At 40.9% G+C, this 27,928-nt stretch overlaps 1 protein-coding gene across 2 annotated transcripts; it reads right to left on the minus strand.

Annotated features, from left to right (window-relative positions):
- Window positions 1-663: 663 nt before the first annotated feature.
- Window positions 664-27,499, minus strand: med20 (mediator complex subunit 20). 2 transcript variants are annotated; one of them, XM_048553548.2, is made up of 4 exons: window positions 27,304-27,499; window positions 18,459-18,610; window positions 12,704-12,957; window positions 664-10,485 (listed from the first exon to the last, which is right to left on the minus strand). In XM_048553548.2, exons 1-4 carry the CDS (start codon window positions 27,315-27,317, stop codon window positions 10,270-10,272), a joined length of 636 nt encoding a protein of 211 aa, XP_048409505.1. In that variant the 5' UTR covers window positions 27,318-27,499; the 3' UTR covers window positions 664-10,269. The 2 variants fall into 2 exon arrangements, with proteins under 2 accessions (XP_048409505.1, XP_048409506.1); XM_048553549.2 differs by having other exon boundaries at window positions 27,210-27,313.
- Between the last annotated feature and the right edge of the window lie 429 nt (window positions 27,500-27,928).

Genomic DNA, 27,928 nt, shown 5'->3' on the forward strand with positions numbered 1-27,928 from the left:
AAGATAGTCTGGTTTGTGGCTCAGGACTAAGGAGGAAAAAGACATAACATAAAATCTACTGCCTTTCAGTCGAAGAGGCAATTTGTTCAAAGTTTTCACAAACAGGAACTGATAAAGATACAGCGTGAACAGTTTTCAGCTGCTATGAAGATTTTTTGGATGTCTTGATATCCTTAAAGGTGGATTTATGCAAACCTTCCCTTAAACCCTCCAGAAACATCATGAAGGATTCTCCAGAGACTAACAACTTAACATTTCCTGGATACTGGCTGAAAGCAACTCAGATCAGATGATGGGGTGGCGGGCAAGCAGGCTGGGGGCAGGGTACTTCTTCAAATGGTGAAAACGTTCCCTTTTGTTTTCAAAACTTTTTTTATTAAATAATAAAATATTGGAGATCATAGACCAATACACTGTCATTTCATTGTCTCTGTGCTAGCTCATTAAAAGCAATATCTAAATCAATTAATCCCCCCCACTTCCTTTTAACAACGCTCTACTATGTAGACTAGTGTGAAGTGAGGCTTGATTTTTAGCAGAGATAATGGGAACTGCTGATGCTAGAGAATTCGAGATAACAAAGCGTGGAGTTGGATGAACACAGCAGGCCAAGCAGCATCAGAGGATGCATCAAAGCTTTTGTGCTCCTAAGATGCTGCTTGGCCTGCTGTGTTCATCCAGCACCACACTTTGTTCTCCTTGATTTTTAGCACTCTTGTCTGAGTGTTGTGTCTTACAGGGTCACTCTGGGCACACAGCATTTCAGTGGAACACTGAGGGAGTGCAGGGCTGTCAGATTGTGCTGTCTTTGGAAAGAGATTCAAACTGAGGGCCTGTCTGCTTGCTTGGACGGATGTAAAAGATCCTGTGGCACTACTTCAAAGAACAGCAAGGAGTTATCTCTAGTGGCCTGCACGATATTTACAACTCAATCAACTTCAAAAAAGAGATTATCTGATCATTATCATGTTGCTGTTTTATTAGAACAGCGACTACTCTTCAAAAACTATTGAACTGCCCCATAAAGCATTTTGGGACATCTGATATTTTGTTTGCAGAAAACACTTCATGTATAAATTTTATAAAAGTACATGACAAAACAATCCAAATTGGACATTACAGAAAATACAATTCCACATTTCTCATTTGAATGATTTGCACCATGCCTCCTTCCAAATGCAAAATTTATTTGATTACTAAATACAAAAGCTAAACACATTTCAATGCAAGTATTTTGCTAAAAGGGTTATAGAAGTTAGTAGCCGCTTGGTACATTTTGGCGTAAAGTGGCTTTTCCCCACTGTACCTTGGTAGTGGCTGCTCTGGGTTTTCGTGCAACTCTCAGCGCATAGCCCTGGATCTTGGAATTCCTATTCCACTTGATCGGTCTTCACACAAACAGCTGTTGTTAAAGTGTTTCTAGAAGCCTAGCTACCCTAGCCACAGTTGAGGTTTGTGTCATTGTGTATTCCAGGCAACAGCTCAAGCTAAGAATCACAGAACTGCTCGGGATGAACTTCCACAAAAGCCACTGCATCTCTTTCCAAAACGCCTTTGCAAAGGCAAATTCCAGGAGACGTCCAACTCTCTCTTCATTGCTGCAGCCATCTCAAAGGCAATTTGCAGTGATGAGAATCTGACCAAGAATGGATGATTGGCAGGAAATGTTCTTCTCACCATCAGCCAATCTATTTTTGAGATGTTGCATGTTAGGAAAAGCACCTTATAAATACATTATTTTAAGTGCAATTTTCCCCCTTCAAATGCTTATCCAACTTGTTTCTACCATGTTTCAGTAACTGTGTTCCAAATCATAGGAATATTGCAATGTTTTTCCTTATATCATTTCTAGCAAAACTGGAATCAATGTGAATCAAGGATAAACTGTCTGCCGATTGGAGGCATACCTGGCACATATGAAGATGATTTTGGTTGTTGGAGGTCAGTCATCTCAGCTCCAGGACATTGCTGCAGGGGTCCCTCAGCGGTGTCCTTGGCCCAAGCATCTTCAGCTGCTTCATCAATGACCTTCCCTCCATCATAAGGTCATAAGTGGGGATGTTCAGCATGATTTACAACTCCTGAAGCAGTCGATGTTCAAAAGTAACAAGATCCAGACAACATCCATGCTTGGACTGACAAATACAAGTAACATTCACACCACACAAATGCCAGGCAATGACCATCGAACCACTGCCCTTTCACATTCAATGCTGTTACCATCACCGAGTCTCCTGCTATCCACATCCTGGGACGTGGGGGTGGGAAAACAGGAGTTTACCAATGATTGGAAACTCAACTGCACTCGCCACATAAGCACAGTGGCTACAAGAGTAGGTTGGAGGCAAGGAATACTGTGGCAAGTCACCCCTAACTCCCCAAAGTCTGTCCACCATCTACAAGGCATAGGTCAGGAATGTGATGGAATACTCTACAGTTGACTGAATGGATGCAGCTCCAACAACATTCAAGAAGCTTGACACCATCTGGTACAAAGGAGCCGCTTGATTGGTACCACATCCACAAGCATCCAGCCCCTTACCACCGATGCTCAGAAGCAGCTGTGCATACTATCTACAAATTGGAATACTTATCCTACAAGTTCCACCACCTACGAGTTCCTTCTCTGTCACTAGGTCAAATTCATGGAATTCCCTCCCCATGGGCATTGTAGGGCAATCTACAGCATGTGGACTGCAGTGGTGCAAGAAGGCAGCTAACCACCTTCTAAAAGGCAACTAGAAACAGGCAACAAACGCTGGGCAGTCAGTGATACCCATATCCCTTGAATAAATCTTTTACAAACTGTTTGTTTTTGCACAAGGACATATGGGAAAAGAATGTTGTTTGACTGGGTGCAGTGGTTTCGATGACTAAGACTTCATGGATATATCCAAATAATGTTGGCACCATTCATTTGCAGTACAACCCGTCATAATAGAACTGTAAGGAGACACTGGGCTGGTGACATCAAACAAAACATTTTCCCTTACTAAGATGGGCACAACTAATAAAAATACACGAAGAAGCTTATATAATCAAATATTATCACCAATGTCCAGTACAAAATCCAGTACCTTTATGACAATACATTTACTGCTCCTTTATTATTTAGAAGAGGAGAGAAGTGTTTCATTTTACACCAGACAACAAAGACAGAGCTATAGAAAATAGGCAAAATGCTATCACTTCTGTTCAAATTCACATACATCCCATTTCAGAGAGAGAAATTTTTTTTATATAATACTGTCTCTCTCCAGTCTGGCCTCTATGGATAAGAACACGACTTATCTAGAAGGTTTTTTTTTGAGTGGACCTAAATGACTCATCATTTTAGTACAGTATTTTGAGAGAAAAATACCTGGAAAAATTTAGCACTTAGATAATCAAAACTGGTTTTATTGCTGCTTTATAATGAATTATCAATGATGTTTTCCATTTCACTCGCATATGAGTAGACATTCTAATGATCTTCTACAATAAATCCAGGAATAACTTGGTCCCAAGCATTCCAGATTGGAAAAGTGGCAAAGTACATCCTGGTGTCCTAAAATGCTTTGCAGTCAATCAATTACCCTTGATGCATGATCTCAAAGCACTACACGATGGCCTAGTGGTATTATGGCAGAGACACAGATTCAAATCGTGCCATTTCCAACGGTGGAATTTGAATTCAATAAAAACCTGGAATTAAGAGTCTAAAAATGAATTGATGGTTAGAAAAGACCTCTGATTCACCAACATCGTTTTGGGAAGGAAACTGTCATCTTCGGTGATGGGCAATAAATGCTGGTTTAGCCAGCAATGCCCTCAACACGTGATTGGATTAAAAGCAATAAATTTGAAAGCAGAAGTTAATCAGACACAGAAAGGACAGCCCAAAAGGTTAACAAGGAGTTAATCGATTTTGGTTAAGGGTCCAATGGGCCGAATGGGCTCTGCACCATAACATCTCTGTGACTCTGTTAAGGATAAATGCTGACCAGGAAATCTCTCATATCCTTCAAAGTATGTAAAGGTTAATTCACTTGCACACAGGACTTCAGTTTAAATTAATATTTTATATAAAATAAAGAAAATTCTCTCTCAAAACAAAGCTCTGGTACTTAAATGTCAACTTAGATAAAGCCCTTGAGATCCAAGAATGAAATTTAAACCCACAACTGAGTGACTCAAAATGCCACCACTTAACCAAATTAATGCCTCTTGAGCCCTTCAATCCTGTAAAAGATGCCAAAATATCTGAAGTCTGCTGGAGCACTGTTTGCAAGCTGAGCCTGTCCCTTTCAAGATCACAGCTCAAATATTTCCAATGGGCCAGTGGCCTAAATAGGCAAATGTTACATCCAGACATCAAATGCAAGGTATCTAAACTTTTGTAATTTTTTTTTAAACTGCACGTTAGAAGAGACAATTATCAAATGATCAGCTTTGTTATTAAAAACATGTTTTTAATTTGTAACCATTGTGCAATGACTGGAACGTAATGGAATCCAGATTCTGTAGACATTTGTAATTAGATATAATCATTTTGTTAAACGAGTTTACAATCTAAGTTTATTTTTGGAGCAAGAATTAATATATTAAAATGTCACTTAAAATACTACCATTCCTAGCATATGAGTTTTGCTGAGTTTACTTGTCTCTTGTTTTGTCAGATACCCTGTTTCAAACTAAATCCCCTCTCCCAACTTACACTCCTCCAATTCCCCACCCAACTTTCTCTACTTTCTGGAAAGTTTTCTCCGACTGAGAGTGGAGTTCCAAAATGTCAGCTGCTACCATTGTACCTTTGCCAAGAGGCCAACCCCCAAGAATTAGCTCTCAGTAATTTCAGAAGGCTATTTAACCACACAGTAGAATGTTATAGCATTGAAGGAGGCCACTAAGCCCATTCTGCCTTTGCCAGCTTTTGAAAAAAAATCAAAAATTTGGTTTACTTCCCACTCTTTCCCCTCTAAGGGTTGCTACTGTGAGGATGGTAGAGGTTGAGTCATTGAATGTTCTCAGGGCTACGTCAGTTTTTTTGACTGAAGAAAAAAGAAACAAGACTCATGGAGTTAGACAGGAAAGTGGAGTAAAGAATAAAATTAGATCAGCTATATTGTTACTGACAGGCTCAGAAACAGTCCATTCCTGTGTCTATTGAGGTAGTAAATTCCAGATCTTGAAAATATGAGGAATAAAATAAAATCCTAACTTATACCTGCATTATTTACTACATGGGCATCACAGTCAAGCTTAAGCCCTTGTCAAATATCCCCACAACTGGATTTTCCAGAAGGATAGCAACAACACAAGAAGCATGAACAATATATTGAGGTCCAGGATATGGATATGTCAACTGCTGCCACCCAAATGAGAACAGTAATCACAATGCTCTTTTCCAAATGATTTAGCAACCCTGTATTCCATATTTGCCAACTAAGACAGAGAGTAAATCTTTAAGTGATGGTGTCCATTAACCCACTCAATGATATAGCTACTGTCTGCAGTAGCATTGTAAAGACTTTGTAGCATTTAAAAGGTGTTTCAAAATAAAATTTGACATAGGTGTAACAGAAAAGTAAGTGTGCGCAATGGAAATTGTCTGAAAAATATTATCCACTTTGATGTACGTCACTTGTAAAAATAAACACTTCCATATGTTTAGCCTTACGCATTCTCAATAACTCCCCTTTGTTGACAGATGTTTGTTTTGAGAGAAGAAATTAGGAAATAATACAATTGGCAATAAACTGTCAAAAAGATAAAAATATAAAAGAAAGTGTGTTTTAAATGGGTCAACAGTCATGCCTAAGACTCAGTATGCAGAATCCACTGACCCTGTCAGTCATTCTGTTTGGGAACAGACACTGAAACAGCAACATGTTGCATATCATATTAAAGCTAATTAGCTGCACTCATCAGTCTCCGACTTTTCAGAACTGAACTAGGTGAGTCTCAAGAATCTGGCATAAGATTAAAAGATATGTTTACAGCTGGTAACTCCACAGGCTGCCTCGTCAGCTGCATAAGGCAAACAGTGAGAAACAGAGAGACAGAGTCTGAGACACACACACACACACACACACAGTCTTAAGGTGCCACCACCTGCTGGTAGCATGAGGTGGTTCCACTCCTGGTTTTTATTGCTAATTGTCAACATCATAAACAACAAAAACAGATTGTCATTGCTTTTATTTATTAATTCCTCAGCACAGGCACAATAAACATGATTGGCCTCCTGCACTGTAGGGCTGGATACCAGATGGTGCTCTAACAACTTGATTACTTGTGCTGACTTCTTGAGGAATGGAGCAATACTGTTTTCAACCACTGGGGAAGTAAAATCCACTATGATTGGAAGGGGGGTGCATCATTAAAGTAGGGAGCCTTGCTACAACTGTACAAGGCACTGGTGAGACCGCATCTAGAGAGCTGCGTGCAGTATTTGTCTCCTTGTTAAGGAGGGATATTATTTGCATTGGAAAGCAGTCCAGATAAAGTTCACCAGATGAATAAAGGGTAATATTACAGAAACAAAAGATAAGGGAATTTGAGAGATAGAGGCTAAGATGGTGATTTTCCTTGTGAGGGACATCCTTAGAGCTGGAGACCCTATCACATTTTTAAAATAAGGAGTCTCCCATTTAAGACTGAGATGACATTTTTTTTTCCTCTGAAGGTCTCTGGGAGCACAGTGGAGGCTGAATCATTGAACATATTCAAGATTAAGTTAGCTTTTTGATCAACAAAGAAATCAAGGGATATAGAGACAGCAAAGTGGAGAAAAGACTAAAATTAGCTCATCTGTAATCTTATTGAATGGTGGAGCAAGTTCAGAAATAGCCAGTTCCTGCATCTATTTCTTATAAAAGGCAGCGTGAAACGAATAGTAACTCATTTAATCTTGAACATTATACAAGATCACATAACTAGCACACCAGGGAGAAAATCTGCTGACCTTACCTGGTTTGACCTACTTTTGACCCGAGACCCAGAATAATTTTGTTGACATTTAACTGTCCTCGAGCCATCATGAATGGAATATATGTTGGCCTAGCCAGTGATGCCTGCATCCCATGAAAGAATAACACAAAAACAGATTCTGTATAATTGTCACAAGTGCAGCACAATCCCGAACAAGCAAAATGAATGAGCCACTTTTATTGCCCCCTGTTTTAAAACGCTATTTGGATATTTATTCCCATACTGTACCAACTGAGCAGAAATAAATGTGTAAAGAAACAATCCTGAGGATAGCCAAAAATCTCATTGCAGTAGGGAATTAAGATGTCCAGGATCTCTGGATCCCTCCTTTGCTCGTTTTGAGTTTGCTAATTTGAGCGGGTGCGGCACTACATGTTTCCTTAGCATTCCTTGACCAGGAGGTAGGAAAGAGAAATTATCCCCAGTTTTCAATATGATCCAATGATCACAGTCAAAAGCATAACGTCTGGCTGTCTGATTACAGAAGGCTTATTTCAGCAACTTCCTCAAGCCTTGCAATTCAGTCAACTCTGCATACCTCCAATTCCGGTTTTGTGCATCTTCTACCTCCTACAACTTCCAATAATTGCTTCAGTCGTCTAGTAGCAAAGTTATGGAACTCTCTCAAATCTTTCCGCTTTGCTCTCTTCCTTTAAGCTGGTTCTTAAGAGTTACCTTGTTGATCAAGATTTGGGTCACCTGTCTTATATGTTGACTAGGTGCCATCGTTTTCTCATGGTTTTGTGAAACATTTTGGGACATATCACCTACTAAATGGATAGGTGATTCAGATCAAGTCTGATGCCTCTCATGGCCAAGTAACCATACCAATATTCTATCTAGGCCTTCACTGGAAGCGTGTTAACAAGTTGAAGAACTGGAAACATTCCTCACTTATCTCAAAAACAGAGTCAGTATGAGAACTGAAATATTGAGGTAGGGAGAAAACAAAATACAAAAACAATCACAGACTAGTTTAAAAGTCAGACTGCACCCTTCATCAGAACTGTCTCCACATTTTGTAAACAACCTGAACATTTCCCGCATTTTATTACACTATCACATTTCTAGCATATTTGTATTTCCTTTTGTTTTTCAGCAGACAGGTTGTCCTGTTTGTCTATTTTCTCAGTTAAATAAATCTCACTATTTCTGCTTACCAAGCCATCATATGACACAATATTACTTCATAAATCCAACAATTCCATTGTAGCAATGCTCAGCACAAAATGAACAAGAATACGTTGCATTCAGCATACTGCAATCTTGCACTTTTGAAAGGGATTCTGAGCATCAACACCTCCCAAAATTGACATCGTTTGTAAGTTATTTATGGTTTGCCCTTTGTGGTTTATGACATTATCTCAATCTCTGGCAGTTGTGGAGTGGTGTGTCCCATTAATGAATTGTCTTTTCCAAAACTAGATGAAACCATTAACCATACACAGAAATATAATATTGTACATAACAGTCTGGATAGCTTTAAACAATAATGAGTTTCAGAATTAAGGCATCTAAAAACTTATTGCAATAACATTGGATTTCTTCATCTCCCCACTGTATTGGGTGTTTTACCTTACTTTTTGGAGTAAGTTGTGCTCCATAAATTGTTTTGATGGCCATCAAAAAATCTCATTGCAGTAGGGACTGGAGCCATCCAAGTTATCAGGGTCCTTCCCTTTCTTTTGATTTGAGTTTGCTAATCTGAGCAGGTGGAACACCATATGTTTCTTTAGCACTCCTCTACCAGGAGATAGGGAAGCAGTAATTATCCCCAGTTTTGATTACTATCCAGTGAACCCAGTTGGAAAGTAGCTCAGAAAGCAAAAAGCAAATTCATCAAATTATTTTAATCATTATTTTAAGGAATAATAGCATTGGACAGCTTCAATGATAGATACAATTGTAGAGAATTTTAAACATCTAATAGCCAAAATTTAGAAACACCCAACAGCACCAGCAGTTGACCAGCACCTCACAAGAGGCACCATTCATATGTAAATCTGCCTCAGCAGGCTGTATGGTCACAAGGACTGATGTAGCCAGATCTGGCCCTCTCTGGAAGCCCACACAATTGCTCCAGTGGGAGTCAACTGGTCAGAAATGGGGCATTTTTTTGTTTTAAATTACCTCCTCAGCCTGGGAGCAACGTACTTGTGATGTTGACCAACTTATATTTTAACACAAACTAAGATCTATTAACTAATTTCACTAAATTCATTTGTCCATGAAGAACCAGCAGAAAAAAGGGTTTACAAAGCGTAAGACAATCTTTCAGTCGTAATCTAAAGCAAAGCAGTTTCTTTTCATTAAGCTTATAACCCGTACAGTTGTACAGGAAGATACTAAGACTTAATTTATCAAAACAGAAAATACAGGCAATATTCTGGTTAAGCAGCATCTGTAAGTGAGAAAAACAGTAAGCATTCAGAATAATGACCTTTCATCAGCAGCTTCCTCTCTCCTCAGACACTTCATGTACTACAATTAAAAATTTTTTAATTTTTATTTTGGATTTCCAACATTGGTTTTGTTTAAAGATTATTCGGCCGTGAGGAGCTGGAGAGCATTTTCCTCTGTCACACTGTTTCTAAACCTCACATTGCCCACAGCCAGGCCAGCAGTCTGAATTAGCCATTCACTCACATGTCTTTCAAATCGAAGATTGGATGTGCAATCAAAAACAAGGCTGTAACAGAAACAGAAACTGCTGGAAAATCTCAGCAGTTCTGGCAGCACCTGTGGAGACAAAGGACAGCTAATGTTTTGGGTCCAGTGATCCTTCTTCATAAGGCTGTACCACTCTCTTCAAATCTTTCCTGAAAGCTTCCACTCACCACTTGAAATTGCAAAAGCACTGATTGTACAGCCAAGCCAGCAGATGTCATCACTTCAGGTTGTGCCTATATTTAATTGCACAATTCTGCTCCAAAAAGCATTCCAAATATAACAAGGGAATCAGTGTGAGCAGAGTTGGGATGGTGGAGGGAGAAGACGTTAAAAGTAAAGCACAGGAAGACTTCATTGACCACATCAGAAAAGTGACACCCAGATGTTGAGTGTCCACATCTGTCGATAGGGGGGGGAAAGCAACAAACCATTTTTCTGCACTCCACCTTCTGCTTCTTTGAAACAAATTACTGGAGAGATTTTTGCAGCACCTTGAATGCTTCCAAGAACATTCCATATTGAAAATCTGCTATTTAATTTAGCAAGAATGTGGCTTAGATTGCAAAAAGAAACAAAAAGTACAAAGTCCATATGTGACTCAATGTAGATTTCCTACACTGAAGTAGTCTATCTGATTCCAGACACAGGGGCCTGTTGCTGTTTCCGTATCTTATTGAACAGCTCCATGTATTGAATAGCTGTGTCTGTTGGTGAATAAATTCCATCATGTTTTGTTGAGAATACAGAAGGAATCCCAGGCGTATGGCTTCCCATGAAACTCTGCATGAATTCCATCATGAGATTCCAACAGTCATTGGATACAATGCAAGGACAGTACTCCACCTAGAATTATGAACAACACAGTATTTACTCTTATGTATATCTTATTTAACCGCAAGTTATCTCTTAGGTATGGTCAGGTCACTGCCAGGATGGACCAAGTAAAGACCAAAAACACACCATGTTGCACAGAAAGTGAAAGAAAATATATACATAGTCGGTTCTGTAATAACACGTGTTTCTTCAATGCAAATTGACCTTACAGCAATTGAAGAATTTAGACCGCTGTTTGTAAGAAATTGAACTTTCCTTACCTGTATAGATTGTAACCTGATTCCAATCCCATTAGTTTAAATGACACAGCTATTGTGTGATTTTCTTATAACACGTGAACCGAAACTATCACGTTACATGTATAGGAACCGGAGTAGGCCATTCGACCCTTCAAGCCTGTACTCCCACTCATTGATTATGGTTGATCAGTGGCCTAACTCCATATACCCACATTTGGCCTGTCTCCCTTAATACTATTGCGAAACAAAAATGCATTTATTTCAGATTTAAAATTAACATCCAGACTAGCACCATCTGCCATTCTTGGAAGAGAGTTCAAAACCTCCATCATTCTTTAGGGACATCAGTTCAGCTGCTTCATCAAACTAATGGGTCAGGGGCTATTTAATTTCTTTTTTACAGATCACCTATTTTGATATCAATTTAAAAAACTGCAAACATTGTAATTACCAAACAAGGAACAATTGATTTTTCCACTGACCTCTCCTCTCACTATCATTCACCATATCCACTCTGTTCCTGTGGCTTCTTCTGAATCCCCAATTTTAATTGCTCTATCATTGAGGGTCATGTCTTCAGATGCCTACGCCCTAAACTCTGGAATATGTTTGATTATAAAACTTGCTGTCTCACTACCTCAGTTTCCTCCTTTAAGACCCTCATTAGAATCTCTCTTGACCAAATACCCCATGGTGGGGTATACATCACTTAGCATTTGTTTTGAAATCATAACTTTCATTAACTTACAGTCAGAGGCATACAGCACAGAAACAGACCAACTAGTCAGCGCTAACCAACCATTCCAATGTGACTTAGCCCCATTGCCAGCATTTGGCCCGTATCCCTCAAAACCCTTCCTATTTATATACACATTCATATGCCTTTTAAATGTTGTAATTATAGTAGCCTCCACCACTTCATCTGGCAGCTTTGTTCCATACACGCACCACTCTTCACATGAAAAAGTTATCCCTCAGGTCCTTTTTTAAAATCTTCTCCCTCTCACCTTAAACCCATGTCTGCTAGTTTTGGGCTCCGCCCACCCTGGGAAAAAGACCTTGGCTATTCATCCTATCCATGCCTTTCATGATTTCATAAAACTCGATAAGGTCACCCCTCAGCCTCTGATGCTCTAGGAGAAAAAAAACCCACTTTTTTTTGTTCATTCACGGGATGAGGACTTCACTAGCTAGGCCAGTATTTATTGCCCATTCCTAATCGTCCAGAGGACAGTTAACAGTCAACCACATTGCTGTAGGTCTGGAGTCATATGTAGGCCACACCAGGTAAGGATGGCCGTCTCCTTCCCGAAAGGACATTAGTGGACCAGACAATTGGCAATGGATTCAATGTCATCATTAGACTCTTAATTCCAGATATTTGTTGGAATCAAATTTCACCATCTATTATGGCGGGATTCAAACTAAGGTTCCCAGAACATTATCTGGGTCTCTGGATTAACAGTCCAGCCATAATACCACTAGGCCATTGCCTTGCCTCGTCTATTCAGCATCTCCCTATAATTCAAACCCCTCCAATCCCAGCAATATTCTTGCAAATCTTTTTAGCACCCTTACAAGTTTAACAATATCTTTCCTATAGAAGAGCGACCAGGATGGTCCAGAGTATTTTAAAAGTGGGCTCAATGTCCTGTATTGCCGCAACATGACGTCCCAATTCCTATACTCAATGTTCTGACCAATTAAGCATGCCAAAAGTCTTCTTCACCATGTTGTTTACGTGTAATTCTACTTTCAAGGAACCATGTACCTAAACTTCTAAGTCTCTTTTTCGGCAACACTCCCAAGGACCCTACTCTTAACTGTGTAAGTCCTGCCCTAGTGGGCCTTATCAAAATGCAACACCTCACATTTATCTAAACCAATGCATTAAACATGAAAGAACACTCACAAAACAATGCCAGGGAAATACAAGGGTGTAAAGAACAAGCATCTGCAGCTGAAATCATGGAAAACAATGAACATACCTCAACTGATATGCCACGCACACTTGGTCCCATGGTGACCGTCCCAACCTTCACCAGGAAATCGCCATATTGGTAGCGAGGTCCACGGCTCTCTATCTTGCTGCTTTTTGCATTTTGGAAAAACCCCTTCAGTTTGATCATCAGCGTGTCAAAGTTTGAGTCTGCCACCAAGTAGGGGCCGTTTTCAAAAAGTGCAAAGCAGCTGAGAGGATATTCTGTGTTGTGCATAACGTACATGAACTTTGCAGCCTGCCCTGATGAAAAGTAGGATGGATATCATTAGAATTAATGAGCACAAGGCAAAAGTAGAGATTTAAGACCTCGTTATATATCCAGCCTCTCAGAGGTCACATTGAGTTCAGGGTGGGTGCTGCAGCTGTCTAACAAAGATGCAATAAATCATGCTCTGTAACACATACACAACAGTATTTAGAGTTCTAACCACAGTCTACTAGAGATTTACATCACTTATTGAGTTGCTTCCTCTTTTGAAGGAACTCACTCATTCATTCAGACTGGCTTGAAATTCTACGGGCATTGGATCACTTGCTGGTGTTACAATTGTCAACTGTGCCACACTCAAATAGGAGAAGTTGGTAGACTATTCAGCCACAGAAGTCATCATAGCAATTTTCACAATCCTGTCCTGTCTCTATGCATAATATGCTAATAAGTCAATGGATAATGAGCAAAAACTAGAGCTCTGGCTGATTTCCTTCTCCCTAGCCCAAGAGCACCAAAGTCAAATGCAGATGCTCATCCTCTAAAGATCTCTAGTTGAGATTCATTTCTGCAAATGAATGTTGAGTTTGGTGGATTGGAAACACTTAAGAAGACAAAACTGTAATGCAGGCAGACATGCAGAATACATTCAAAGTTTTCAAGAAAATATATAATACACATTATGTCAGTAAATTCCTTAAATACTTCAAAGGTCTGGTGTTCTAAGAATGAGAATGCATGTTCCATCATCAATAGAAATAGCATTAAAGACCAAGTTCTACTGCATTCCTGAATAGGTAAGCCCAAGGCAACATAACCATTTCTATGATATTATGAAGAACTACTCAAAGTTTCAACCAGTTCAGTCTTCCAAGGTAGCAGTGAACCTCCGTACTTTTCATAAACATCTTAGGGATACCAACATGGTGAACATGAATTGATTGAATATTATTCAGGTAATCTTAAGTACATCAATACCAGCAGGCATCATACATATAACAATTCTTAACGTTTCAAGCAGCTATAATGAGGCATAGCAGTTAGAAATGCACAAACCAAAATAAGACACAATCCTTTCTTCTGAGGAAAATCTGTCTTCAGTTCAGCTGTTTGCCAAGTTACACATCCAAGATTGGTGCCATTTTATCTCAGCACTGTTTTGATCATGCCAATTTTGACTTGGAGAACTTTCATGCTAGTTTTCTAAATAATCTGACATTCTGAGCAAAAAAGCAAAAGAAAATCAAACTTCCCCTCCCCATCTCTAGCCTCTGACTCATGCTGGATGCACATGCACTGCACATAAGGGACAAGAGCAGGCCATTCAGCCCATTAATTAGGACATAGCTGATCTGTTCCTCACTATCTTAGTTCCAGAGTCTGGTGAGTGAACGAGTGGTGAGAATTCCACATTTCCACAAGTGAGCTCGGTCTCTTTTCATTGGAGAAGAGGAGGAGGAGAGGGGACCTAATTGAGGTATACAAGATAATGAGAGGCATAGATAGAGTTGATAGCCAGAGACTATTTCTCAGGGCAGAAATGGCTAGCACGAGGGGTCATAGTTTTAAGCTGGTTGGTGGAAAGTATAGAGGGGATGTCAGAGGCGGGTTCTTTACACAGAGAGTTGTGAGAGCATGGAATGCGTTGCCAGCAGCAGTTGTGGAAGCAAGGTCATTGCGGTCATTTAAGAGACTGCTGGACATGCATATGGCCACAGAAATTTGAGGGTGCATACATGAGGATCAATGGTCGGCACAACATTGTGGGCTGAAGGGCCTGTTCTGTGCTGTACTGTTCTATGTTCTATGTGAAGATTTGCTTCCCAACATGACCCCTGACTAGTTTAGATCTAATTTTAAGTCAATTTCCTTGTTCTCCATCGCAAGAGAAATTTGTTTCCCTTTCTCTGTCTGCGCTAACAATTCTTTTAATCAGAAATATTTCAAATGGATCATCCCTTCATCTCCTACACTCAAATATACAAGCCTAGTCTATACAATCTGTCCTCCTAATTTAACCCTTGTAGCTCCAGTATTGTTCTGGTGAATCAGAGAAGAAATTCACAGCATGGAAAGGCCATTCAGCTGTTGCGTCCGCATGGCTGTCAAGCAGCAATCTTGCTTCATCCCATCTCTTGGGCTAGTTGACAGTTTTTTGCTTCTGTTCATTCAAGCAGCCTGCTCAGCACTCTCACAATCCTCTGAGTGGAAAGAAAAAGTTTTGCTCCAGCCCTTCCAAGGCCAATATCTTGTTCCTGAACCTGTGGTGCCCGGAAGTGAACATGGTACTGTAAATAAAAATAGAAAGCGCTGGGAATACTCAGCGGTATCTTTAAAGAGTAGCAGTGATAATCTGTTCATCCCAGTCATCAACTGTGCATGAAAGCTCCAATAGTGTTTTTGGTGGGGGTCAGGATGCTTTTTGTTGCAGGGGAATGTGCCATTACAGATTTACACTACTCGTGTAAAGATGTGCTTCATAACATCACTCCTGAAAGGCCTAGTTCTGATTTCGAAATTTAATCTTCTTCAAAACAGTACTTCAAATTGGGTCTAACTGAAGCTTTATATAACACCAATACAACTTCCACCTCATTTTATCCCAGCCACTTAAGATAAAGGTCAACATCCTACCAACTTTCTTAATTACTTTTATTGCCAGACAGATGGAGAGCAACCCATTTAGCTTAAAACAAAACAGTTTGTTTCATTCATGCAGGTAGAATTATGCTTCCTGGGTCTAAAACATGACATAGATGAAACTGCCATTTGACTGTTCGCATCAGAGGAAGATAGTAAGATTTTCAGTCCACTACAATGTCAGAAAGTGAACCACTGAATGATGTAAGATTTTCAATCATAAATTTTTCAAGTTTGCAACAATTATTCTGCTACTGACAACCCTCTACCCTTCGCAACACTTGCACAATCTTTTGCAGTGTTGACAGGTCTTCTTTGTGCAAGTTATTATTTATTAATCCAGGGTTTCCTCACATGCCAATGTGCAGGCTGTGGGTGAGGGTGTCTCTGCACCTGTGTGAGTGCACGTCGGTGTGTATGGGATTGTTACGGTGATGACTTCAGAGCTTTGGTCAAGACAAAAAACAAATTCAAGATATGTGCTAATGTCCTGAACGTATCACATTGGAATTCATAGAGATATACAGTGCAGAAACAGACCCTCAGTCTAACTCGTCCACAACCAGACATCCTAAACTGATCCACTCCCATTTGCACCATTTAGCCCCCATCCCTCTAAAACCTTCTTTTTCATATACCCATATGTCTTTTAGATTTTGCAATTGTACCTGCGTTACACACCCCTTTAACAGCTCATTCCATAAACATACCACATTCTGCATGAAATGATTGCCCCTCAGGTCCCTTTTAAATCTTTCCCCTCTCACATTAAGCCTAGGCTTCCTATTTTTGGACTCCCCTACTCTGATAAAAACAAACCTTGGCTAGTCATCATATCCATTTTATTGAATTGAATCATTTATTGTCACATGACATCGAGGTGCCCGTGTTGGACCGGAATAGACAAAGTCTGAAGTCACATGGCACCAGGTTATAGTCCAACAGGTTCATTTGAAATCACAAGTTTTCCCAGTGCTGCACCCTCGTCACCTGATGAAGGAGCAATACTATGAAAGCTTGTGATTTCAACTAAACCTGTTGGACTATAACTTGGCATTGTGTGACTTCTGACTATATCTCAACATGTGCTTCATTCCCTTAGCCAGTAAATGATTTTTCATCAAACATTTAGGTCTTTACAATCTGTAATAAGGTTAACATTAAAAATCCACTTGCTTGAGGGGGAAGAAAACTGAAACCTCATTCGCCACATCCAACACTATACCAAACACCATGAACATTCCAAACTCTCTCACTGACTTAGAAAGTTGCAAATGAACACTTAGGTGTGTTGCCACTAATAAACTAAAATGATTTTTATTTCTTGGGCCTCGATTTGCTGAAATACTTTGAGGTCAGTTTTGGTACTTCTAGGCTGATTCATTGGAAGATTTTGCAGCCCAGTTCTGCAATTTCTGCTCACATTACTGACTGAATTGGTCTCAAAGTAAACCAGACCTTTAGTGTGTAATAGGTTGTTTTAAACTGCATTGGTCAGAACTGGACTCAAACTGCCCTTGATATCTATGGATGGGCCACAATAGAATATATTGATCACGATGCTGGGGTGAGGCAGGAGGGAAACCCAGCTAGGTTACAGCTCACAACAAGGTTGTTGTTAAGGTGGTAAAAAATAGACTATCAATTTTTGAGTTCCATTATCCACTTTCAATACCTGGGACCTTTTATGGTCTAAAATCATTTTACAAAGGTTAAAACATTGACTTACAAAGGCTAAGTGGTCACACAACCAGGCTGAGGCCAGCTCAAAGACATCAACAAAACAGGAATCAGTCAGAGCAGAAATTAACTTCATTACAAAAATGTACAGAGACTAAAGTTTATATCCATTGGTTGATTTACACCTTTCTGGATGGCATGCATATTAAGACGAAAGTCACAGAGATTTACCAACTTGGAAAAGAACAAAGTCAGAACAGGATTAGAATATAGATGCTTGATGATTGGTGCGGATACAATGGGCTGAAACACCTTTATGTGTTCTGTAAAAGCTCTGACTTTAAATCGCCTATTTTGTTTGATGCACTATTCCTTTTAAACTTTACACTTGTGTTTACATGTGTCTGATGTCACTTTTTTTCAGGTAAATAAGTTACAAAATTCCACTGCCTTTTACTCAAGAAAAACTTGAAATTGGCTCCAAAACTTTTGGCAAGTATCATGTTTTATTGGAAATGTGATGCAGCCCATGCCTAAAAAAGAACTAAAAATCTTTGCTGCACCAAATATGGGGGTTAGGAGGGGGGACCGACTCTGACTCCACCCAAAAAATGGAGTTATAACAACATCTAGCCTGCATTGTTCTCTGAAACAATTCTGAGAAATTGCTCTGGTTTTCAAAAAAGAGACATGGACATTTTGCTAAGCTTCATTTATGCATTAATTTTCCAATTCAGCAGTTAGTGAAGTTAGACAATCTGTAACAACAATACGCAGTTTACAAAGTTCTGATTGGTGGGCAAAGGCTGGCAAACATTGAGGCACCCAGCATCCCAACGATCAGGAGCGTATGGCATATGCCTGATTTTCAAAGGCTGGGGGTGGCAGCAAGTGAATGAAGAAATACAACAAAAGGAAGAATAACTAAGAGCAAGTATAAAGCACGAGACAGGAGCTATAGGGGTGGGCTTCAAGGTAGCTGGGGGAACAGAAATGGTGTAGAAAGGAGGGGTGGAAGGGGAGTGTTCAAAGGAACGGAACTGGGATTTAAAGTATTGCACCGAAGATACCAACTTGATTTCAAATGTTTTGCAGAGCTCTGCTAGCTGTGCCTGTGTGTCTCCCTTTACATTTTACAACTTGCGAAGAAATGATCACAAATTATTACACAGCAGAAAAGGACTTGTGGGTCTTCAGTGTTTGTGACAGTTACCTGGGATGGTCACAGTCGGTCCTGCATGATAGGTTTCACAGTCCACACAAAACGTTCCCTGCTTAACAGCACCCAATATCTCCAGTTTCTTGGTGAGCATTTCCACTGCTTGCTGAACACTCTTGCCCTCAACTGCAGGAATCTGGGAAACACTGTAAATGAGAATCAGCAGATTAACAAAAGTCAGCAGAGATTCAAGTGCAGCATTTTGGGTTTGGGGTTGTGGAGTGTGGAAAGAAGTGAGCTTTGTATTTCCATTCCATTTTCTCCCCTCATGTCATGAACAGATCTTCCTATCTGCATGATACAGATGCATAATGTTTTGGAATCCAGCCCAGTAGGGTTGGCAGACTATTCAACCACACAAAGCATCAAAGGCATTTTTAATGAAGACATTCAGGTGTGTTATTACAATCTCTGAAGTAGATAGGATTTGAACCTGGACTTTCTGTCTCAGATATAAGAACACTATCACAGCATCACAAGAGCTCCCTCAAACTCATAGCAAGAACACTTCACAGTCTGATCAAATGAAATCAAAGCTCACATTTACCTCAAGTAAAGAAGCTAGTTGTTCCAACTGCCTGAGGTACATGGCTGGAACATCCACCGGGAAAGTAACCATTTCCATATTGCAATGCAGATAGACTGGAGTGATCCATAGGGCAAGCAGGCTGCTCTAAATAAATGTGTGGGGATGGGGGTGTGGACAAGTTTACTAAAGACAGCATGCTCCTTCAAACCAGCTCACAAACCCGATTTCACAATTTGTCATGTGGAATGTGAACGAATGACCATCCGTTTTCAGGCCCAGAACCGTTATAGCAGTTATTATATCTCAGCAACAATTAGGAACTAATCCTAATACTTGCACACATCAGAGATTAGCCTTCTCGCAAGTTCCTGACACAGACTTTTTACAACAGGCTCTCAGGTACACAGCTTTCTCTTCACTCTGTACATAAAACAGAGTCTCACCTTACAAGTCAGTACTTGAGAAGGGAAAAAAAAATCACCCAATTAGTGACTGTTGGTATAAACCAAATAGGAAGCAGGAAATGAGAAATGTCTGATCCAATCAGATCAATTACAGACCAGGAATAGAAACTGACAGAACCTACCAGATTGGTTTGAGGGTGAAACTGGAACCTGCACAAATCAATTTGCGTGTTACTTAAAACAACTGAGGTCATAAATTCTAAACATAAACAGGAGCTGGAATCGGCTATTCAGCCCCTCAAGTCTACCCCAATATTCAAACAGATCTGAGCTGATTTTCTACCTCAGCTAGTTTCCAACATTATCCCCATACCTGCCAATTCCTTAGCCATACAAAGGTTCCGTCTTAGTCTCGCCATGATTACATGACTGAATTTCCAGAGTTTTCTGGGGTGCAGAAACCCAAACATCAACAAATCTTTGACTGGATAAATAGGTTTTCTCAGCTCAGTCCTGTACGGTTGACCCTTCAGTCTGAAACTGGGATCTCGAGTTCTAAATTCCGTGAATAGCTCCCAACGTCTCTCCTGTCGAGTCCCTTAAGAATTGTATGTGTTTAATGAAATCACCTATAATTGTTCTAAGCTCAAGGTAATTTACCTACTCCATCCCTTCCAAGACAATCACCTTATCCTGGAAATATTTCTTCTGTGCAATCTAAAACAAGTACAGTCTGAATAAGGCAAGTAGACCTATAGTCAACACTGCAGGTGTGGTCTCACCAAACTCTACACAAGGGTGACACCATGGCTAGCACTGCTGCCTTACAACACCAGGGACACAGGTTCAATTCCACCCTCAGGGACTGGAGTTTGTTAAAAGTTTGCACATTCTCCCCTTGTCTGTGTGAGTTTCCTGAGTGCTCTGGTTGCCTCCCACCGTCTAAAGATTTTTTCAGGTTAGGTGGATTGACCACACTATATTTGGCCCGTGGTGTCCAGGGATGTGCTGGCTAGGTGGGTTAGCTACGCAGGGTTACAGAGACTGGGGATTTGAGTGGGGGTTGCGGGGAGGGGTGTGTTGGAATCTGGGAGGATGCTCTTCATACAGTCAGTGTAGACTCAATGGGCTGAGTGGCCTGCTTTCACACTCTAGGTATTCCGTGATTTGGCGACTGGTACATTTCATTATCTTGGGAGTTAAATATTAATGTAGCATTTGTTTTCTTAAATATTTGCTGTATCCACGTCTTAACTTTCAGTGATTATATGAACTCCTAGGTCCCTCTGAAAGCCAATATTTCCCAATACCTCACCTTTTAAAAGATATTCTACTTTTCAATTCATTCTAACTAAGAGCAAACAACTTCATATTTTCCCATATTGTACAAGTCACGCGTCTCAAAACCAGCAATTCACAGCCAGGTCTACAAGTGGATAGAATTAACTTTATTGTCACGTAGTCACACGCGTACAGTGAAAGGTTTACAAGTCACCACTTGGGGCACCATCTTAGGTACAAAGGTACCTAGGCAAAGAAAAGAGAAAAATAAAATAAAAAGTCCAACATTACAGACATTCAAAAGTATAAAATCACAGTAATAAATCAGGAAAGTAAATAATTAGAATGTTCAGCATAACAGTCCTTCCACAATGGTGCAATCAAAAAAGAAAGAAAAAGAGAAATTAGTCTATTTCATGGCTTGAGAACCTCACTCCCTACCCTGTTGGAATCCCAAGCCGAATCTCCACACACCAAAGAAAGTCAGCATGGATTCTGCCAGTCTTGGGATTGGGCAGTTTGGGCTGAGTCAGGCAGATCAGCCTAAATGAGGTCAGAGGTCAAAGGTCACTCAGATCAGAAAAGGACAGGCAGACACCAAAGCTGCAGAAGCTGAAAACTTGTCAACATGCCCATGTGTTATTTTACTCATTGAATAATAATTAAAATTTCCTCTCTAATGGCAATGTGGGCCCACCTACAGCACATGAACTACACCGGTTTAAGAAAGGAGCTCAACACCACCTTCTAAACGGGAACCAGGGATCAGCAATAAATGTGGCCAAGCCAGTGATTTCCATGCCCTGTTGGTGAATTTAAAAAATACTCATGGCAATTTAACTTCTTTTCTTAAACTGTATTCACACATCATCAGTTTTTAGCTAACCGGAATTTGAGGCACCATACCAGCATTCCATCTGGCACGTGCCAAGAGACTCAGTTCACCCGTCAAATCCGTTCACAGCCCGTGTTCCCTTCCCCATTTGGGAAATCAAAGTACCCCTCCCCACCTGATTAGTTATGCCCTCATAAAACTTACTGCTGGCCAGACACCATTTCCCTTTCGTAAATCAGCAATGACTCAGCTTAATATTATGTTCTTCCCACTTCCCAATTATCATGCCTCAGAATTTTCCCTACTACTGATGTGAGGATAACTATCTATATTTTCTCTCTCCTTCCTTTTTTGAACATGGTTTTGGGTTTTCCATCTTTTAACCCATGAGACTAATGTAGAAGCTAGGGCAATTCTTGAAGAATTTGCAAAATGAATGAACAGCTTTGAAAGGTTGTGGTGTATTCACTCCCAAAGACATTTATAGCTTATAACCAACCAGTGAAATTCTAAAACTTTTCTTTTCCCAGAGAAGTAATTTTTTTGCAGCCTGGCTTCTGCAATGGTAATAATTATTAGCTTCTAGTCTTGAAGAAGTTGAATTCTCAGAACTTGGGTAAATGTCAGCCTGGGGAAATCAATAGCTGCCAGTAGGGATCATTAGTGGCTGACAACGGATTGTTTGTGGTAGCATCCAAAGTAATGACAAGGCCTAGTGTGTAGGGGTTGGGGTAAGGACATGGGACATGGTACTCAGGCCCTAAAATTATTGAGTTCAATAGAGTCCCAAGCAGAAAAATGAGGTGCTGTTCTTCCAGCTTGCACTGATTTTCACTGGAGCACAGCAGCAAGCCCGAGTTCCCCATTAGCCGCAATCATTCCCCGAGGATGACCTTTACCGATTCATTTTCCCGCCCTAACTACTTTTTACTCTCTCCGGGCTTCATCTCCACCTATTGTTTACTCCTCCCCAACCCCCACTGACCTTTTCCTGGTTACAATCAGTTCTGAAAAAGGGTCACCGGACCCAAAACATTAACTCTCCTTTCTCTCCACAGAGAAAATTTTGGCAAAATTGTGTGCTGTTTTTATTTTCTAGGAAGAAAATGCATGTTCAAATTTTGGTTGTAAAAATATAGGTATGCCCCCAGCAATGGGAAAACTCACTTCAACTGAGTCAAAAACCACCCAACTGAGTCCATGTCGCATGTGGTACAGGAAAAATGGGATTATCAGGCAGTCAACAGTGGGAGGGCAGGGGTGAAACATCATATGATGAAACCTCCAAGATACCCTCCAATCTGAGTTGATAGCTTTACTTGGGCTCTGTAGCAAGGGCATATGCAACAGCTTTAGCTTTTGAATACTATGCTGCCTGGGATTATTGCTGATATGGGTTGGTTTGTTAGCTTAAATTTTTTGTGCGCGATAGTTAGTGTTCTCAAGGAAAGGAAGCAGTTCTATGTGTTTAAAATATTCAACCTTTCAAGGATCGGCTGTGGTATACTCCACAAAGTTAAAAGGATTGCACAAACAGTTTTCTTGACAGCATAACCTTGAAACCCATAAAGAAACAAAGGTCAAATCATTGGCACTCATCAACTTTTAGCACTTCCTGCTAGCAACTGCACTTTGATGTACTTCAGGTTAAACAACATTCTACTCTCAGCTTACTTGCAGTTACAGATATGATAAGACAGTGCCTTGTTGCACTCTCACAGATTCCTTGGAGAGTGATTTCCAAGATCAGGATTGAGAACCCAATAGCTGGGTAATTTCCAGGTGCCAATCCCAGGCTATAACAGGTCTTGATTTTCAACAGATTGTCTGCCTAAGTCAGGGAAATAAAACCAACTTTTGTTGGTATTACATGGATAGACATTTAATATTATATAAAACATCAAGGGCTAGAGAATCCCTCATGCAATGCTATTTCAAAATGCAAATGCCCTAACTGGACCACTGCTGAGCTCAGCATCTAGTTATGGGCACCAAGCTTTAACAGGACATGGGAGCTGTCTGCAGAATGCAAGTGGCAAAGGCAGATGGCAACCATGAGGAGACTTGCAGTTACCCTCAAGGAAGCAGGCATCACCACAGAGGGTCAGGAGCCTAACTGTGAGCATATGTTGCCAAATGGTCAAAATGAGGGCTAATATGCATAATGAACCACCAACTCAGTTCCCTTCCTCAACATCTCTGTCTCCATTGCTGAAGCTAGGGTGGCCGCCGATATACACAGCAATCCGACAAACTCCCAGTTCCCTCAACTAGACGTCCTCACACCCTGCTTCCTGTAAAGACTTTATTCCATTCTGCTAGTTCCTCTGTCTACGTTGCAATGAAGAAGATTATCAAAGGTCATAAAGAGATCTTGATCAACTGGGTCAATGGATTGAGGAGTGGTAGATGGAGTTTAATTTGGATAAATGCAAGGTATTGCATTTTGCTAAAACAAACAAGGGCAGGTGTTATACAGTTAACGGTAGGGCCGTGCATAGTATTATAGAACAGAGAGACCTAGAGGTTTAGGTACATAATTCTTTGGAATTTACATTACATGCAGACAGTGTGAATAAAAAGGCATTTAGCACACTGACCTTTATTGCTCAGACCTTTGAGTATAGGATTTGAGATGTCATGTTGAAGTTGTACAGGACATTGGTGAGGCCCCTTCTGGAGTACTGTGTACAGTTCTAGTTGCCTTGTTATAGGAAGGATATTATCAAATTGGAGAGGGTTCAGAAAAGATTTACCAGAATGTTGCCAGGATTGGAGGGTTTGAGATGGGCTGGGGCTTTTTTCACTGGAGCATAGGAGGTTGAGGGTTACCTTATGGAGGTTTATAAAATCATAAGGGGCATAGATAACGTGGATAGCCAGGATCTTTTCCCTAGGGTGAGGGAGTTCAAAATTACAGCGCATATATTTAAGGTGAGAGGAGGAAGATTTAAAAAAGACATGAGAGGCAACTTTTTTTTTAAAATGCAGAGATTGGTTCACATGTGGAATGAACTGCCAGAGGAAGTGTGGATGCGGGCACAGTTACAACATTTAAAAGACATTTGGATAAATATATGAATAGGAAAGGTTTGGAGGGGTATGGCCCAAATACAGGCAAGTGGTTGGCATGGATGAGGTGGACCAAACGAGCATGCTGTATGACTATGATCCAATGTAGTGAAAACACTTCCACTCATCCCCAAATTAAAGCTGACAGATAACGTTATAGAATTGTACAGCCCAGAAATAGTCCCTTTGGTTCAACTCATCCATGCTGACTAGATACCCTAAATTAATCTAGACCATAAAGTGTACCAAATTGCTTGGGTTTGTTGATTTTCACATTGAAAATTACCTTTACATCAACCCAGTTAATAAACTCTTCAAGGAGCTTAACATTAACTGGGGGCAAGCAGCTCCCTGTCACTCCCGGAGCAGTGCCTCAAGGGTGTTAGGATTCAGTGCCATCCTCCAGGAACACAAGTTTGAAATTGAGCTCACACCTACTCTCACTGGCATTTGAGGATCCAAACTTGTCTTTGTCTGTCATAAGCCTTTATTCAGAAGACGTTCATTCAAAGGATTGGCTGTGTGGAGCGGGGAGACAAGACCAACTTTTGCTGGTGTCTACATGGGCATCTGATATTATATAAAAACTTTTAAAATTTATTCATTTTGAGAGATGTGGGTGCATCTGGCTGGCCAGCTTTTATTGCCTATCCCTAACTGCCCTTGAGAAGGTGGTGGTGAGCTGCTTTCTTGAACTGCTGCAGTCCACCTGCTGTGGATTGACTCACAAAGCCATGAGGGAGGAATTTCCAGGATTTTGACGCAGCAGCATTGAAGGAATGCCAACATATTTCCAAGTCCGGATGGCAAGTGGCTTGGAGGGGAACTTTTAAGGTGGTGGTGCTCCCATATATCTGATGCCCTTATCCTTCTAGATAGAAGTGGTCGCGGGTTTGGAAGGTGCTGTGAGGATCTTTGGTGAATTTCTGACGTGCATTTCATAGATAGTACACACTGCTGCTACCGAGCATCGCTGGTGGAGGGAGTGGATGGTTGTGGATTCAGTGACAGTCAAGCAGGCTACTTTGTCCTGGATGGTGTCAAGCTTGAGTGTTGATGGGGCTGCACTCATTCAGGCAAGTGGGGAGTATTCCAAACACACTCCTGACTTGTGCTTTGTAGGTGGCGCACAGGCTTTGGGGAGTCAGGTCATGTTACCCACTGCAATATTCCTAGCCTCTGACCTGAGTCCCGCTGAGTTTTTGATCAATGATAACCCCCAGGATGTTGATAGTGGGGGATACAGTGATGGTAACACCATTGAATATCAAGGGGCAGTTGTTAGATTGTCTCTTGTTAGTGAAGGTCATGGCCTGGCATTCGTGTGGTACAAATGTTACTTGCCACTTGTCAGCCCAAATCTGGATATTGTCCAGATCTTGTTACATTTAGGCTCAGACTGCTTCAGTGTCTGAGGAGTCACGAATGGTGCCGAACATTGTGCAGACATCGGTGAACATGCCTGCTTCTGACCTTATGTTGGAGGGAAGGTCACTGATGAAGCAGCTAAAGATGGTTGTACCTGGGATACTACCCTGAGGGACTCCTGCAGAGATGTGGTGGAGCTGAGATGACTGACCAACCACAATGACCATCTTCCTGTGTGTCAGGTATGACTCTTACCACTGGGGAGTTGGCACCTGATACCTATTGATTCTAGTTTTGCTGGAAAACTGCAAGTACTAGAGAAGGGATAATGGGAATTGCAGATGCTGGAGAATCCAAGATAATAAAGTGTGAAGCTGGATGAACGCAGCAGGCCAGCAGCATCTTAGGAGCACAAAAGCTGACATTTCGGGCCCAGACCCTTCATCAGAAAAGGACTAGAGAAACTCAGTAGGTCTGGTAACACCGGTAGAGACTGAAACAGAGTAGATGTTCCAAGTTCAATACGAACAGTTCATGAGAGTTATATTGGACTCAAAACTCCACTGCTTGTTTCTCTTGTGACAGAGATCCTCAAATACAAGTTTCTCTTTAATTTAGTTTCAGATCTCCAGCACACGCAGTACTTTGCTTTTGTTTTCCTGCACCTTTAATGGTGCTTTCAAACAAAATTGCTCTGAAACGTAGAAAATTTACTGCTGTGACAGGGACCATTCAGGCCCATTGTGCCCATATTACTTTCCAGAGCTTGGCCTATGACCCTGCAGGTTATGGAACCTCAAGTGAGCATCCAAGGATTTATAAGTGTGAAGAGGACTTCTACTACCATCACAACTTTCAGGCAGTAAGTTCCACACACCCACCATACTCTGGGGCAAAAATAAACTCAACTTCTTGTTCAAGTTACAACTCAGAGCACAGACAGCAAAGCAAGTCTCGAATCTTAAGCCCTCTGAGAGGCCTAAATATTAACATGCATGTGGATTCCAGTTAAACCCACGTCAGGCAGTACAGAGGAACTGGTCAGAATCTGTAATCATGTCAGAAATAAAACATTTTAAGATAAAAATTGACGAATCTGACACAAGTATTTTACCTTACAGTGATTTGTAATGTATTAAGCAATTAAGAGGCTCCTTGCATAGAGGGATGCTTTGGTGACCTTTTTTTGCTCTAATATAATACAAATTTAACGTTTGAAATTGTTCTGGAACTCACAGGCTGCTGAATGCACTTGCCTTCAGGTCTGGGAGCGTTGCTAAGGCTCAACTCCCTCCCCCGCACTGATAGTTCTGTTTAATGAATAGAGTTCATAAAGAAGGTGCCTCTCACCAGGTAACACCCATCCTCTCAGCTCCGGCTCTTCCTCCAACTCTGCAATCCTTCAGCACCCTCCTGAGTCACCTCCTGCTGCTAAGATAAGATCTCAATGTTCCGCTTTTCCTTTCGGTGCCAGTAACGATCTATCCTCGATCTCCTCCCCAGAGCTATCCCCACAACGAAGCTCACAAACCTTCCAAGAGGCGTCTCTCACCTCGCTCACGATGACTCTCCCGCAACCGCGCCCCTACTGGACAAGAAGACCTCCTGGCTGCCACTGGTCTTCAGAATCAGGGCTTAGGAGCTATGCTAGCATTAAAGATCCATTTCCTACAAACGTCTCTTGCCTTTAAGACAAACTTGATCACGATCTCATACCGTAATTGAGGGAATTATTTAAAGCAAAATTAAGCACATGATTTATTTAAATAAAGAGGTATTCCATCTACAGAGAAAATAGGAACTGCAGTTGCTGGGGAATCTGAAATAACAAGGTGTGGAGCTGGATGAACACAGCAGGCCAAGCAGCATCTCCTGCTCCTAAGATGCTGTTTGGCCTTCTGTGTTCATCCAGCTCCACACCTTGTATTCCATCTACACTATAACAAAGTGTGAAGCCGGATGACCACAGCAGGCC

The sequence above is a fragment of the Stegostoma tigrinum genome, chromosome 21 (assembly GCF_030684315.1).
Source record: "Stegostoma tigrinum isolate sSteTig4 chromosome 21, sSteTig4.hap1, whole genome shotgun sequence".
NCBI classification, from domain to species: domain Eukaryota; kingdom Metazoa; phylum Chordata; class Chondrichthyes; order Orectolobiformes; family Stegostomatidae; genus Stegostoma; species Stegostoma tigrinum.

What these genes read in the sequence shown, in the direction of transcription:
- med20 (XM_048553548.2), bottom strand. An exon ending in ACCGACTGTGACCATCCCAG is followed by an intron (nt 12,958 to 18,458) that starts GTAACTGTCACA and finishes ACTTTTCATCAG; the next exon opens with GGCAGGCTGCAAAGTTCATG. An exon ending in TGCGTGGCATATCAGTTGAG is followed by an intron (nt 10,486 to 12,703) that starts GTATGTTCATTG and finishes TCATAATTCTAG; the next exon opens with GTGGAGTACTGTCCTTGCAT.